The following is a 14,695-nucleotide window of genomic DNA, read 5'->3' as shown; positions in this document are numbered from 1 at the left end:
GCTGTATATATATAGCATTTATAGAGCAGTTCTACTGTGTTTTATTTGTTTGCTACCATGCACTACAGTGGTTTCTGGGTCACTTCAGAGCAAACAAAAATTAGATCTCTCATATATTTAGCTATTTTTATCCAACATGCTCTCCCATTAAGTATAGGTTGTTCAAGGAAAAAAATAATCTGTTAACACAATCACATATATAAGCATACAGTTAGCATCACAGAATACAATCAACATTGTTAAGTTATAATGCTTGAGAAAAGTTTCATATGTGCTGATAACGTTTATCATGCATTACACCTGAAACCGTGAATGCAAAATACATTGCTATCAGTAGGTTATTCAAACCAGTGGCATTTTCAAAAGGTACAAAGCTTGAGCAATGTCCCAATAAATGAGAAACATTTTAGGAAATGTAAAGTGATCTGCTATTCCTGAATAGGTAAAACTACATAGTGTTTTCCTAACTAGTCAGGGAGAGTTTGCGCTTACACACGTGTTGAATGAGTTGAGAGCTTCGACTCCATTCAGATGTGTTTCTGCCCTATTAGATCCCCCTCAACAGTGCTCTTGCCGTATCTGCAGCATTTGACCAGGTCTTCGTTCCACTGACTGCTCCTTTCAGGCCCTCCAAGAGCATCACTCGGCTCCTCACTTACAGCTCCCCTGGCCTCCCTTCCCAGCTGCTCCTTGAATTACTTATTCCCCTATCCTATCACAGCCATAAGTCTTTGTTAAAGGGGAAAAAAAAGTCGTGAAATACAAGTTTTAAACATTTAACACTTCAGCATTTCTTTATCTTAAATCACAGGTTATAAGAGGGCAGAAATCATCAGTTTGCATCTAAAGGCTGTATCATCGAATCAGATCCTGTATTTCCCTAAGGAAAAAACTTTGGCACAGTCACAGAAATTAAGACAATTTATTTCTTTAACGGTCAATTTGCACACTAGTCGAGTTTTAGGAACATTTCAGAGAAGCACTTACATGTTAAATGTGTCCCTTAGTACACTTAGTTTTGTTCAAATACATTAGTCTCAGACCTTATTTATAATACCATCATTTTAATAAGGCAGTAGTCGTGATGTCACAGAGGTGCATGACATTGAAATAGGCAGCGGAAGAAGGTGTTACAGGAACCAAACATAAGCAAGAGGAAAAAGAACATACTTCAAATAAACACATCGAGGAATTGAGTGCAAGCATCTCCAAAATGTCACCTTTAACAGAAAATAATTTTAAACAAAACAAATACCGCTAATTCAAGAATGGACGGCCGGTCTGCTCCTGCTTAAACTCGCAGCAGGATCAGGCCCCAAACTGGTGCGTACTTAAGGTGATATTTTAAAAAAAAAAAAAAAACAAAAAAAAACCAAACCTACTCAACACGTTCAGTCCTAAACAGTGAGAAATAGTGACACAAAAAACAAAGTCACTAAATATTTGCGTGCTGCAAATCACATTTCGCACGCAAAGCTCTCTGAAACAACCTCTGTGAAGAAAGTTTCCTGCCAGACGGAGAGCAGAGGAGCACACTGAAATGCAAATGTCTCTGAAAAGGTATCTCACGAACTGCTAAACTAGGAAATGTCATCGCCAAACACCCTGCCTTACATCCCACACTATGTATTTCTGATAAGCCCCGAGAGGGTTTTTGTGTTTATTAGATCATTATCATTTCTAAAGGCAGTAGCTATGAGGTCACAAACCGGGATTATAACCCCAAGTACGAAGGACCCAGCAGGGATCTCCCATGAATACAACCCGCTCCGGGCTCAGTGATTTAAGCACGGCAGGGCAGGGGCTACGGCCACACCAGACCCCTCCATCGCATGACGCAAAATTATTGCGGAGCGATACGGAGCAACAGTTTGCCCGTCGGCCGGCCAGCCTCCCCCGGCGGGCATCTGCCGCGCCAGCCTGCGCTCGCCCGCCGGGAGCGAGGGATCCGAGGAGAACTCCAAGTTTCAGCGGAAGGAAAATAACGGAGAAAAGTTTAAGGTGTCTTTTTTTTTTTTTTTTTTTCGGAGCGCATACGCGACCTACCGGCTTTCCTAGCTAGAGAAAAAGTTTGCAGACCGGCGGGCAGCACGGCCCCTCCGCTCGGCGGTCCTTGCCCGCTCGGGGGGCTGGAGGAATCCTGGAAAGTTTTCCGTGCCGGCACCTCCGCGGTGCTCGCCTCCCCCGCCGGCCCCGCCGCACCTCGGCCCCACTCCCCAGCCAGCCCCCGAGCCCGGGCCCGGCCCAGCCCGGGGCTCCCCCGCCAGCCCACCGCGGGGACGGGACCCAGCGCCCCCCACCCCGGCCACGGCTCCCGGCGGAGGAAGAGCAAAGTTTTGCGACTCACCTCGCGTTGGTGCAGTCGTTGTACAAAGTTTCGAAGTCCTTCCTGGTGATGAGCTTGCAGCGGTTGACGCCGGGCTGGATGGCCCCCAGCCCCCGCAGGATGCGGACCTGCTCCACCGTGCACACCACCGGCGATATATCCAGCCGCTTCAGCTTGGTGTAGACCGTGTGCAGCCCCCCCACCAGGTGCTTGAGGAAGAGATCAAAGACCTGCGGCAGGCAGATCAGCTCCTGTCCCTCCACGAGGAACGAGGCCACCTTCACCCCGTGCAGGTCGACCATCTTACACTCGTTGCCGCCGCCCCCGCCGCCACCCGCGCCGGCCCCGCCGCTGCCGGCGGAGAGGAAACTGTTGACGAGGCTGTTGGTGAGGCGCGGGGACTCCGCGGGGCTGGAGTACAGCGGGTCCGCCCGGAACAAGCCCGCCGAGCCCCCTGCGCCGCCGCTGGAAGTTGCGGCGATGACGGGCGGCGCGGAGACAGCCATGGCCAGCGCCGGCTCTCGCCGCGGCGCGCGGTGGCTCGCCTCAGCCTCGCGCCCCTCGCGCGCTCTCTCCCCGCGCTCTTTGCGGTACTACTAAAAACAGAGCCGCGCGCCCGCCCTCCCACACGCAGCGGCCGCCGCCAGCCGCGCGCCCAGACCCCTCCCCAGCGCCGCCGGGGGGGGTAGCGAGAGGGGGAAGAGTGACAGCGCCCTCCAGCCAATGCGCCCCGCCCGCCTTCAGCGCGGCCTCGGCGAGTGGCTGCCGGGCGGCGGGGCGGGGCGGGGCAGCGCCGGCCGCAGCACCTGGGGCGAGGGGCGTGAGGCGGCCGGGCCGGGTGCGTGAGGAGAGATCGCCCGGTTCGCGCTTCTCCTCGGCTCCCGCCAAACTCCCTCTCTGTGCCGCGGGGTAGGAAAGTTTCGGTGGACTCTCCCTGGGCCGGGAGGGGGTCCCGCGGGAGCGGCCCCGTCTCTCTGAGGGAGAGGAGGGCAAGTCTGGGGCCGGCCCGCTCGAGGTCCAGGCGCCGTCCCCCTTTCTCGGGTAGTTTCAGCGGTCGCTGCGCTCTGGTACATTCCTGAGGGCTGAAACACCTGTGCCCTGCCGCAGCTGAAAGAAATCGGGGAGAGGGGGTAGCAGTGCGAGTCCCCGCTAGGTAAATAATACTTCTGACTTCCCACTTAATGCGAAAGCAACTCTTCTGTGAATAGACGGAGGAGGCAGCGGCAGCGTATCGCAGGTGAATCAGGTCTCAAGCCAACGAAGCCCCTCCAGAGAAGGGAGCGTGTCCCGCGCCAGCAGGAGGAAGGGAGGTTGTGAGGCGTGGGGGCTGGTGATCAGTCACAGGAGGCAAAGTCCCGTCTCGGGACGTCTTGTGTGTAACTGCTTGAAATTTCCAGATTCAAGTGCTTTATCGATTGTGTTACAGGTACAATGGCATCAGTCGTCTCCTCACGCCTGACTGTAAGGCAGCCTCCAGAAGCACCATGTGGTACCTCGTTCAGTTGCATACAAGTAAAACCTTGCTCAGTCCTGGGGACCAGACAGATCCTATGTCTCCTTCACCTGTACCAGGTCAGTTTACACAAGAACTGCACAGCTTTGTGTGTCCCTTCTCCCTGAACAAGCAGACCCAAAAGATGGCCAGGCAAATTTCATATAAAGCAGTTGAGTCTGACAGTTAAGCACCCAGCAGCAGCCAGGACACACTGGCTAAATTGGCTATTTTGCTTCTTACCTTCTCCCAGTGTACTTACATTTCGCTTCTTTTCCCAGCCTTTTCCCTTTCTTCCTTTGTATCAATATCCTTCTTTCCTGCTTATTTCTACTTTTTTCACTCTTATTTTATCTTTCTTTCTTTTCTAGTCCTTTAACTTCATTCCCCCCCCCCCTTTTTTTAGCTTCCCTCTAAAGCATTCGGTAAACAAAACAAGCAGAACAGTATAAACAAAACAAGCAGAAAAGTATAAACAAAACTTTTCAAGTGGATACCAAGTAACTATGATCAAACTGCTTGTCTGTTCTATCTTCTTCCTTTTGTTAAGCTTTCTTATTTAGGCATCCTTTCTGCAAAGTTTAATATTTTTGCATTATGAGTAATGCCATTTTAGATGAGGGGAGATGACTGTATGCTAACTAAATTGCTATATTTGTAAACTTAAATGATCTAAATTACACCCTGGGGGTACCTCACTTTCTCTCTGTTGATCACATGTGTGTTTAAGAAGACTAGCCACTTGTTTTAGGCCCCTTGCCTAGCTGCCTAAAACTAAGGTAGTATTTCTAGGTTTAAATGAATAGCTTTCAATAGAAATGCTTATGTGTCCTAAACTAGTTCATGCATCTCTCTAGGATCAGAACCTTAGATTTGAAGCTCTGTGGGGCAGGGGCTATTTACTTCAGCAAAGTGTTGAGTACAATTGAGCCCTGAACTCATTTGAGATTTCTACATGCTGGAAATGATAAAATAACAAATAACTGACTTGAAATAGAAACTTTGGGGGGTTAATTTACTGGATATAATTGCTATTAAGAGATATAATAAATCAGATTTAAACATTTCTCATTGGCTTTGCCCTTTTAAAGACATTTTTTGCTTTGAGATTAATGTGACAATCAAATTCCACTGTGAGAATTCTTTTTCCGTTTTGACTTTAATGTCTTCCATAAGCTAAACATATTTCTAAATAAGACTGAATTTTTGCAAGGCCAGAGGAAGCCTTGCGCATCAACACCCAGCAAGTTGGAGTGGCATGAAGCAATATAAAATCATAAAGGCTGTAGTAAAAACAGTACCCTTGAGAGGCGACTATCCATGAAGAGAAGAACTGCTCTTAAACTAAGAAAATGCTCAAGGTTTGAGAATTAATACCAGCAGCTGTCCAGTTCAACTAAGCATATACAAAACAACTATATCAATGAATATTATTATTTTTCTGCAATTTTATTAAAAGACAAGGCAAAGTTACTGAAGCCTAACAATCATACAGTAATATCTTGTCAGTTATAAAGTATCCAGATGGTTTATTTGAATGGAGTCCAGCAGTATGTAATTTGTATGTGTGCAAACTAATAAGCCTTCCTATAGCTGAAATAATTATTTTAAAATATTTATTTAAAATTAAAGTTTAAATATTTGTGTTCCTTTTGGAGTGGTTTGCAAAATACTCTGTTTTCTTAACACTGTCAGCTATAGAAATATTGGTGTATTGTATATTAGTCCTATATAAAAATTGGCTGTGTTTGTATGGCAAAATGTCAAGCAAAGATTCTGTTATATTTGTTTGTTTTTGTTTTTATCATCATTACATATGCCCCATTGGAGTGAAATGTGAAAGAGCTCTTTTCTGACACAGGAGAAGAGTGGAAAGCCCCAGTCATTCCAGATAGGGCCAGTCAACAGCTTTCTGGAAATTACTTATTGCCAGCTGGCATAAATGTGGCTACTGGCTCACAGGGATCCTATAGAGAAAATGATGGGTAACACAATTGACTAGGAGGAGACAATGATAAAAAATAATAACAGCTTTTTAGTGAAACAGTAGGGAATGAATTAAAAATAATAATAATTTTGTTTCTAGAATACTGGAAAGCTTGATAGTGATGTTTGTGTAGCCAAACATGAGACAAGACAATAAAAAAAAGGAATTCTGTAGATATTGCAATGCGATTTTTGATTTCTTTTTTTACCATAAAAAAATTTCAATAGACTAGATATAAGTATGTCCAATGTTAGTAGATTATAGGAGAAAATGCTAGTTTTTAGTGAAGAACTTGGATCTTCACTAAAATAAATGTGAGGGATAAACATTTATAATGCACCCTATTCATAATAAAATGGAACATCATTTTTTTCTGAATTTCAGCCTGACTGGAGTTCTAGTTACAATGATATTCTCCTAGTTCTTAACAAAAAAATTACTCAGGGCCCAATCTAAAGCTTTTAACTTTCCATAGTCATCTTTGAGTTTATATCATGAGCATGCAAACCACTGATATCAATAATTTCCAGTTAAGGCTTGAAAGGAAGTAAGAAAATTATTAATTTTTTTCTAGTTTAGTGTTTAATGATTTAGTTTACTTGGGAAAATGTAACCATGATTATATTAACAAATGTAGGCCACTGACGTGAGAAAAAGAAGAGACTGAAATTAGTATGTCACTCTTATTGCCCACATTTTTCTAGACTCACTAGTACTTGACACTTGTATTCAATTTATTTCTGACATTTCAGTAAAGGTTTTTTTTTGAATTGTGGATTAAAACTTCCCACCTAGACATCAAGGATTTTAAATAAAACTGATGAATCTAAATGTCTAAGTATCAATAGAAAAATGATCCCTTCTCTTATGTAATTAAATGTATTGTATTAATGTGTGCATAATGCAGAATCAATAAATAATGAATTACCACTGATTGTAATTGAATGTTTTCATAATTTTATTGTCAGCCATGATAAATAATCAGTACATTTATACTGCATTAAATTAATTAGTGTGTCATTTCTATTACATACATCAGCAGTGAAGTAATGCAGTGACATCTGTTTCTAATGTTTTAAAGATGTGGTATTCCTTATTAAGTAAAAGGAAGAGTTATTAGAGGTATTTTTTGTGATTGGCAGTTATACTGGTACAGTCAAAGAGATGAAATACAAGAACTTGCGCTCTTGGCAAATGCTGCATTTCAGCCCCTAATGGTAGTGAGTAACAATGATGAGAGTAAATTTTGCTTCTTCAGGCTTTCAGAAAATTCTACCCACCTTTCTAGAGAAGTTAAGTGTAGATCTTCTCTCCCTAATACAGTCAGAGAAGATTCTAACATGCAAAATAATTAACACTACCAAAGAACTGACCATCCACATCCATTTCTATATCTGTTTTTCTGCCTCAGTCCTCTGCATATACAAGGGGATTCCCCTGCTAAGTGGTCATTAAAAAGTCACAGATTAAGCCTTTTTTTGGCTGTGACGGTCTTATGTGGAAGTATCTCGACTGTTGGGTCCGTAATCTTTGGTTGGAAATCATACTAATTTGGGATATCTCGGCACTTTAATACTACTCATACTGATGTACATGCAAAAGAAATAGGAATTTGAGTAGATGTTGCAAACATGGGAATTGAGAAGTGAACGAGTAGAATAGGAGGAATAGAATAAATGGAAGGGAACTTAGAGCAAATAAACATGAATCAAAATGTACCAGAAAGAGGGTTATTTTTTGAATTACTTTAGGTATTATAATTGGGTGATCATCTGGGAGCAGGGTGATGTGAACTGAAATACACTGAGCAGCAACAATTATGTACTATAATAGAGGTCTAAGATTCTTATTTAATGTGATCTTTTCCAAGGCACTTACAGACATCCTTAACTTTTTGAAAAGAACAATTGGAATGTCTATGTTAGGGCTTATTTTACAGAGTTCTTCATCCATAAAATAGCTTTTAATTTTAATCTTAATTTTTTCATACCGTCAATATACATCATAGTACTTAAGCAATATTAAAACTATTCAGAATTATTTTATTCTTTTCAGTGCAGGTCTGATAAATGGCTTTCAACTGATCACTGACTACCCTTGCACAAATTTCAGAGAATGGTCTCTGGAGCAGCCAGGAATTTGTCCACCTGGCTTGCCGTGTACACAGGAAACTCTAGACTGGCTTTGGACTGCCTGTCCGGGCAGACTGAGGGCTGGCTGGCTCCCAGGCAATGGGTACACGTTTAATACTCTGTGTGCTCTAACATCACGTTCCTGCTGTGTGTGAGTGCGGCTGTAGGCTTTCTCCCTGCACAACAGCTGACTGTGATTTTCAGTCTACTCTTGGGACAGTCCTCAACAGACACAGCCTTTGAGACAAGCTCTCCAGTTCACAGAATCTGCACTGAGCTCAACAGTTTAACTGAGAAAATTAAAGCACAAAAACATTCTCTCAAACAAGGTCCTATCTACTTTTCCTATTCCTTCAAATTTCACTTTTTTAACTGAAGAGGTGTGCCCTTTGATGCTTAGACACTGTCATTTTTTATCTAATTGATGTGTAAATACTTTTATCCTTAAAGTGAGGAGTACATTTGTTGGATAAAAATGTGAGTAGTACTTTTAAGATCATTCCAATGAAATATATGAACACAAGATGCAGTTGTTGCTAATGATTCGCTACTTTAATCTGGATTCTGATGTTGATTGAGGATAGAAAGCAGTAAAACTGCAAAGCCAGGACCTTAGTAATAAGTAGTAAGGCTGTATTACATGAGATACAATCATCATTAAGGTTCAATATTGTTTGCACCTTTTCTTCTTCAAGAAGAAATGTTAATACTATTAGATGTGTATTGAGGTTAAAACACACTTTATGATACTACTATGAACACAATACTACGTACTCAAATATATTCAGTACGTCATTATACCTGTATGCTTGTTAATATCCCCAGAGGAACAAGATTAACCTCATCTCTCACTCTCTATATTTGCAGGTCAGCTAAAGAAAGCAGAAGTTTTCCTGTTCTGTCTGTTTGAGCATCTCAGTCCTAATCTGAAGGCACCACCATCTAGTGGGATAAGAAGGTATTTAATTTATCTTTACGTTTTTTGGTATTTTTATACATGGACATTGCACTCTACTTCAAGCAATAATAAAAAAGTAATATTTTTTTGTTTATTTAAGTGTATAAGGTTCATGTGGACCTTTCATTAATTCTCATAACTTCTGTTTAACTGCAAAGTATTTTCCAATAACAATCTTAAAAGTAATTTCCATGAAAATAGGTTTTCATAAACAGAATTTTATCAATGAGAAAACAATTTATAGCTATCCAGACTCAGTGAGAAGTGCAATTGATTTATTGAATAAATATTTTTTGTATTTTATTGAATCTACTTTGTGGAAATCCAATTGGCAGAATTACTAATATTGTGAAAGTAATTATCTTGAGCTCATCTTTAAAACCAATATGTAGTTTAGACAGTAAAGATGCGTAGTTGCAGTTTTCCATACAGTCATTAAATTTACAGCACTTGGTTGTAAGTATGCTCTGACCATTAAGTCCCATCAAAAACAAATTTCAAAAACAAATGCAAAGCATTCATTTTCCCTTGGCTTTAAGAATGACCATTTATTTTACTTTTGCCCATACTGATCTATGGACTGCTACCTGTTCTTATTTGGTTTTCTTTTTGCGCGCTTAACAACTGAAAAGGATAATGGCAAGGATTTTATATGGGGGAGGGAGAAACATAAAGGTGAGCAGTGTGTATGCATTTGTTTGTTTTTTCCCAGAGAATGCATGCATCTGCAGCTGTTATCCTAAGATGCCTCCTTGTATTCAGGTCTCATTGATCTTGTTACAGCATTTCACACATACGGGGATAATTGATTTACATCATCCAGGAGTATGTATCTTCTCTAAGTGTGAGACTAAATATTAAGAAATTACAATATTTTTAAATTCCATAGAGATTTTGTTATTTTTGTATTTAAACCAGTAGTTACATAATAAAGCTTTAAATACTTCATGACACAGATAATATTTTAGCATTCAAAATTTGTGCCTGTGTCTGTTTCCAAGGAAGTGAATGGTATTTGCCTCAATACCACTAGACATTTCAGTATTTTACTATCTTCAAATGATAGAAATCTTATTGACAGAAATTGGCATCAATGGGCATTTTTCATTGTACGTCAATTTTATGCTACTGTCTTTTAAAATATTACATGTCTTCTGAAAGCCATACAGTAATATCAATCTGTGATGCCATTTCTTATTGAAATCAATATGGAGTAAAAATCAATGGACCTGGTCCAAACTGGTTGAGGCAGTACATGCCATTTTGACCCTTTGATCCCTAAACCACAAGCTGAGAAGGTTAGAGACATTTAATTTAGAATGTGAATTAAGAAATTTGTAAATATGTTCATTAGAAATACTATTTGCAGTTGATAAAGTCCAGGATGTTCTACCTCCCACTCCCTTAGAAGAAGAGAAATCCTACATAACTCTTCAGAAGACAGGCTAGGATGTAGGGAAACTAAGGCCAGTAATCTGTACAACTACCAACTCTTGATTTCACATAGACTTTCTAAAAGCCTTTCTGTCAAAATTATCATTTATTTTTCAACTCCTGAAGGAGTGAACCCAGTCCTGAAGCCTTACTTCCACTGTCTGCTAGCTCTTGGTCAGACTTTAACAACTCTGAAGGAGACTGAAAGGAAATATAATGAACATGATGCATTTCTTTGAGTAAAAGTAACTATTTAATGAAACTAGCTGCAGTATATTCTATAGTTCTTTATAGGAAGTGGAGGTAAAGGCCTCATTGGGAACTTGTATTATTTCACCATTGTCAAAGAAGTGTGATCTGGAGAGTCTGAATTCATTGCAGAATTGAGTTCCTCTGAATCTCAATCAAAGGAATACACAGTGGGATCAGAATCAAATATTCAAGACTAAGTTTTGTTTTTAACGTGACCAATATTCTGTGTCTCACAGTCATTCTCCGTATGTTTTGTGGGCTTTTGGACAAAGTGAAAAACAGTCACATGAAAAATAACAGTGTCTTTCTTCATCTTCAGGAGACATTATTGACTTTCTCAATTGTTTTTTCGTCTTCCTTCCACATCAAGGTTGATGTGACATATAAAGAAATATGTGATCTTATATAAAACTGGCTTTGTATACTTTAACTTCATTGACTTTCTGATGGAATTACTGGTGACTTGTGGAGGTGTAAAGATGATCAGTCCATGAGTTAAAGGTACAGGTTGAAACACCTGTGATCATTATTATTTAATGCATAACCTTCCTGAATTGTGAGTTTTTAAAAATCATCCTTACTCATATTTATATTGCTGAAACCACTACTTATATCTTTAGTAATATTATGATGCTATGAATTTTAGGATATTTTGCACTGAGGAAGACTGTAAAGCAAATAAATTTCTTCAGAATTTTTTCTAGAGGAATGTGTTACCATGTCATTAAATTATACCCATTATTATTTTAAATATACTATGACAAGATCTGCTGTATTTTTTCACAAAGTCTATGAATATAGAATAGAGCATAGTTTAATATAGACCTTGGAACTTAAATAATTCTTTTTCCTAGAATGTAAACAGAGGATATAATTTTAAATACAAAACCATATTTTTGGATTGTGAGTTCTTTTATATTTTACGTATTGTTTCATCTTCCAAGTAAGGATATAAGTGAAAGAATGAAAGAAAACTGTTGAGAATCAAAAAAATGTTTTTGCTTTGAAGTGATAGAGCAAGAATGAGCTTCAGACACCAATATTCTCTGCTATTTGAATGATTAATGTTGATTGAACATATTTTTGTCATTTCAGGTCGTGAAGTTAGCCAGGAATTCCAAGTTTGGTAGATATTTTTCATTAAAAGAAACTTAGTTGAATCCAGTATCTTGTAGTGCAGTCTTTTTACATACAAAGTATATGTTAAAAATTCAAATTCCTAGACATAGTGAGGAAACAGAAAGCCCTCGCTGTCTTTTGGCCAGAGGTGTTATGTATCTGTGCTGCAACTCATCAATTGTCAGTCTTTCTAATAGCAGGCAGTTCAGGGAAATCCTTTCAACAGGTTATATCTTACTTATTCCGTATCTTGGGCAGTGGCATCTATTCTGTGATTATTTACAGCTCAAAGCACGTTTTTTAAAAGTTGCTAGTGTCTTTCTGTGTAGTGGCATCAACATACTTCTATTCATCCCAAGGAAATAACAAAGACGACACCATAATTTAACAAAGATAAATAAGGCTTCTGCTGGAATATATCTTCCCTATTCCTATTTAGGGAATTCCTTGTCATGCAGGAAACCATCTGAAAACAGACTATCAGGAAATTCTGCCATCTGCAAGACTGCAGGGAGCAATTGTTTTCACAAGTCACAGTAACCCTGGTCAGAAACAAGATTTTAACACTTGGCTTACTAGTCCTTATGGAAGAGGCTACCCATGCTAGCCATTATTCAATAGAAGGCTGAAAAGCATTATTTTGGAGCTTGCTTTTGCTGTCTTAAATCTTTCTTCCTCCTCTTCTTCCACATAACAGTACTCTCTTGACATTAACGTACTCTTTAGCATTATTTAATATTGCATCCAATTTTATTGTTTACTTACAGCCTTTTTAAGACCGCCCGAGAAAGGTGTGCACAGTACATAAACAATTGTATAACGGAAGCTTAAATTCCTGATAATAAAGATATATCCACCACTCTACATTTTGTGCCTCATACTAGACAGCATAAAATAAAATGCTTCCATATTTACAGAGGGCTAACGACCACAGTGATGAAAGACAATGGCGAATCACATTGTTGTTCCTTTGTGCTAGGTAGATAAGTTTTAGTTCAGAAGAGTTTTTTCTCTTCACGTTAACAATAGTTTCCATTAAAAGTCTAGAGAGTAAAGGAACCAAATAAAATGAATTAACACTAAAGATGAAGTGAGAAAACCACAACCTGTTTTTCAAAGATGCCAGGTATCAAGAATGCTAGCTATCATACCAGTTATGATGATCCCTCTGTTGCAAAATGGATTATATTCATAGTAATTTCAAAGTTATCCGGGAAATAGGAATTACAAAACTTTTATTTATTTTGCTATGTACACTATAAGGCCTTTGTTGTCTTGATTACTCATCTGTGTTTTGATGTGATATAAACTCAGTAAAAAGAAACTGCTTTCACCAGCAGATTTTGTGGACCTGAACTCTTCATAATTGTCAATACTGATAAACTCACACAATATAGATTTACTAGCAGAACGTACGCTTTTTACTGTAGCAGCAATAACATGGAATACATAATTAAATATCAGCTATATCAATATAGATAGTATTGAAATATAAAAAATTATTAGTAATTTTAAAAACCTTTAGAAGTGTGATGTCTACATGCAGTTCCAATTTATTAACTGACTTTTTGAATGATATCTTCATCTGAATGCACTACCACTTAAGCTAGTTCACCTACTAATTTGTATGTAATTATCACTGTGTAACATCCCTTGTCTGGTCAAACAGTCCAGACTCAGATAGAACCTTACTATTTCGAAACTCTTTCTTAAGAACGTTTTGAAGTGCCATCACATAGTATCTATGTATCAGTTTTTCTGTACAATTTGATTACATTTTATTGAAAAAAAATGAACATATGTAATACTTCTAGATTTGACTTCTTTTGAAGCATTTTTCCACCTTTTAAAAAGATTACAATAGCTTCCATGAAAAGTTCAGCCTGAAAAAAGCAAATGAAAAAACCCAAGCACTAAAGCACAAAACAGAAAAGAATTGCACTGACATGTGAAATGTGTTAAAATTCTTCTTTGAATCAGTCATTTAGACATACAAAGATAATGATGATGATTATGATGACAATAATTATAATCAACTAAAATTTAAATTCATCCATTTTCCTCTATGCAAATACCAATTATATTTCTTTTCTTTAAAATGAATGTGACCATTTTAAGTAGTTATTCTTGCAAATCTTTCTAATAATCTGCCTCAACATTTACAACGGCATAGCATTCTTCTGAAGTAGGGGAAAAATTCTGTCTCTTCTGGCTTAACTGAAGGGTTGATATAAGGGTCTATATAAGCTATATAGAATTAATATTCATATAGCACGCTCAGAATGTGAGGAGCTATTGCCTATTTATTTCCTTTTGATTATTTAATCAAACAGAGGAGGCAGTGCCACGCATAAGGTGCTAAGTAGATATAAAAAAGGGGAGTGAACAGCATGTTCCCATTAGTTCTGCTTTAGAGTTTCTGAGTTGGTTTAGGCACACAGCATAAGTAAAGTATAATGGCTCAAATTCTTCCTCCCTCCCCTTAGAGAGTCTGTGATGCAAAATTCCTCTGAGAGAGGTGGTTACAGTTCTAGGAATAGTCAGATCGTGGGGAGCAACGAGCAATTCTGCTATTGGAGAAATTACCTTATCAAAAAACTGTATTGTATGTATTGCCTGGATCTATGATGTACGTCTGCTAAGGCTGGCAACCACTAAGCCTAAAACTTACCCTAAAAAAGGTGATCCTAAGACTAAAACAAACAAAAAAGTCTTAGAATCAGTACTATGCAGTATGATTTGTTACATTCAAACCTAAATTCTCACTCAGAGTACAACCAGATTTGACCTCCTATTGTTTTCATTTTGTACATTATCACTCTAAGAATACATGAACTGGCGAATACGCTATTATCAATGCAATGATGTTGAAATTCAAGTTTCAGATATGCTAGAATGCTCAATTGCATCGTCCCCCAAAAACAGATTAAAATGCAAACATCTTATAAAAAAACATTAAATACTTTAATGTAGCTGACCCACATAATGTTTACAG

General features: G+C 39.1%; 1 protein-coding gene across 3 annotated transcripts in view; it reads right to left on the bottom strand.

The window, feature by feature from the left end:
• DACH2 (dachshund family transcription factor 2) overlaps window positions 1-2,920 on the bottom strand; it is a 300,591-nt gene extending 297,671 nt beyond the window's left edge. For all 3 annotated transcript variants that reach the window (XM_014955166.1, XM_014955167.1, XM_014955168.1), the window contains exon 1: window positions 2,348-2,920. In XM_014955166.1, coding sequence (XP_014810652.1) covers window positions 2,348-2,832 — 485 coding nt within the window. In that variant the 5' untranslated portion in view covers window positions 2,833-2,920. The remainder of the gene's footprint in view (window positions 1-2,347) is intronic.
• Window positions 2,921-14,695: the final 11,775 nt, after the last annotated feature.

Source organism: Calidris pugnax, unplaced genomic scaffold (genome assembly GCF_001431845.1).
Source record: "Calidris pugnax isolate Ruff unplaced genomic scaffold, ASM143184v1 scaffold38, whole genome shotgun sequence".
Taxonomy (NCBI): Eukaryota; Metazoa; Chordata; class Aves; order Charadriiformes; family Scolopacidae; genus Calidris; species Calidris pugnax.
The sequence above is the reverse complement of the archived record's forward strand: the minus strand, read 5'-3'. Positions and strand labels throughout refer to the sequence as shown.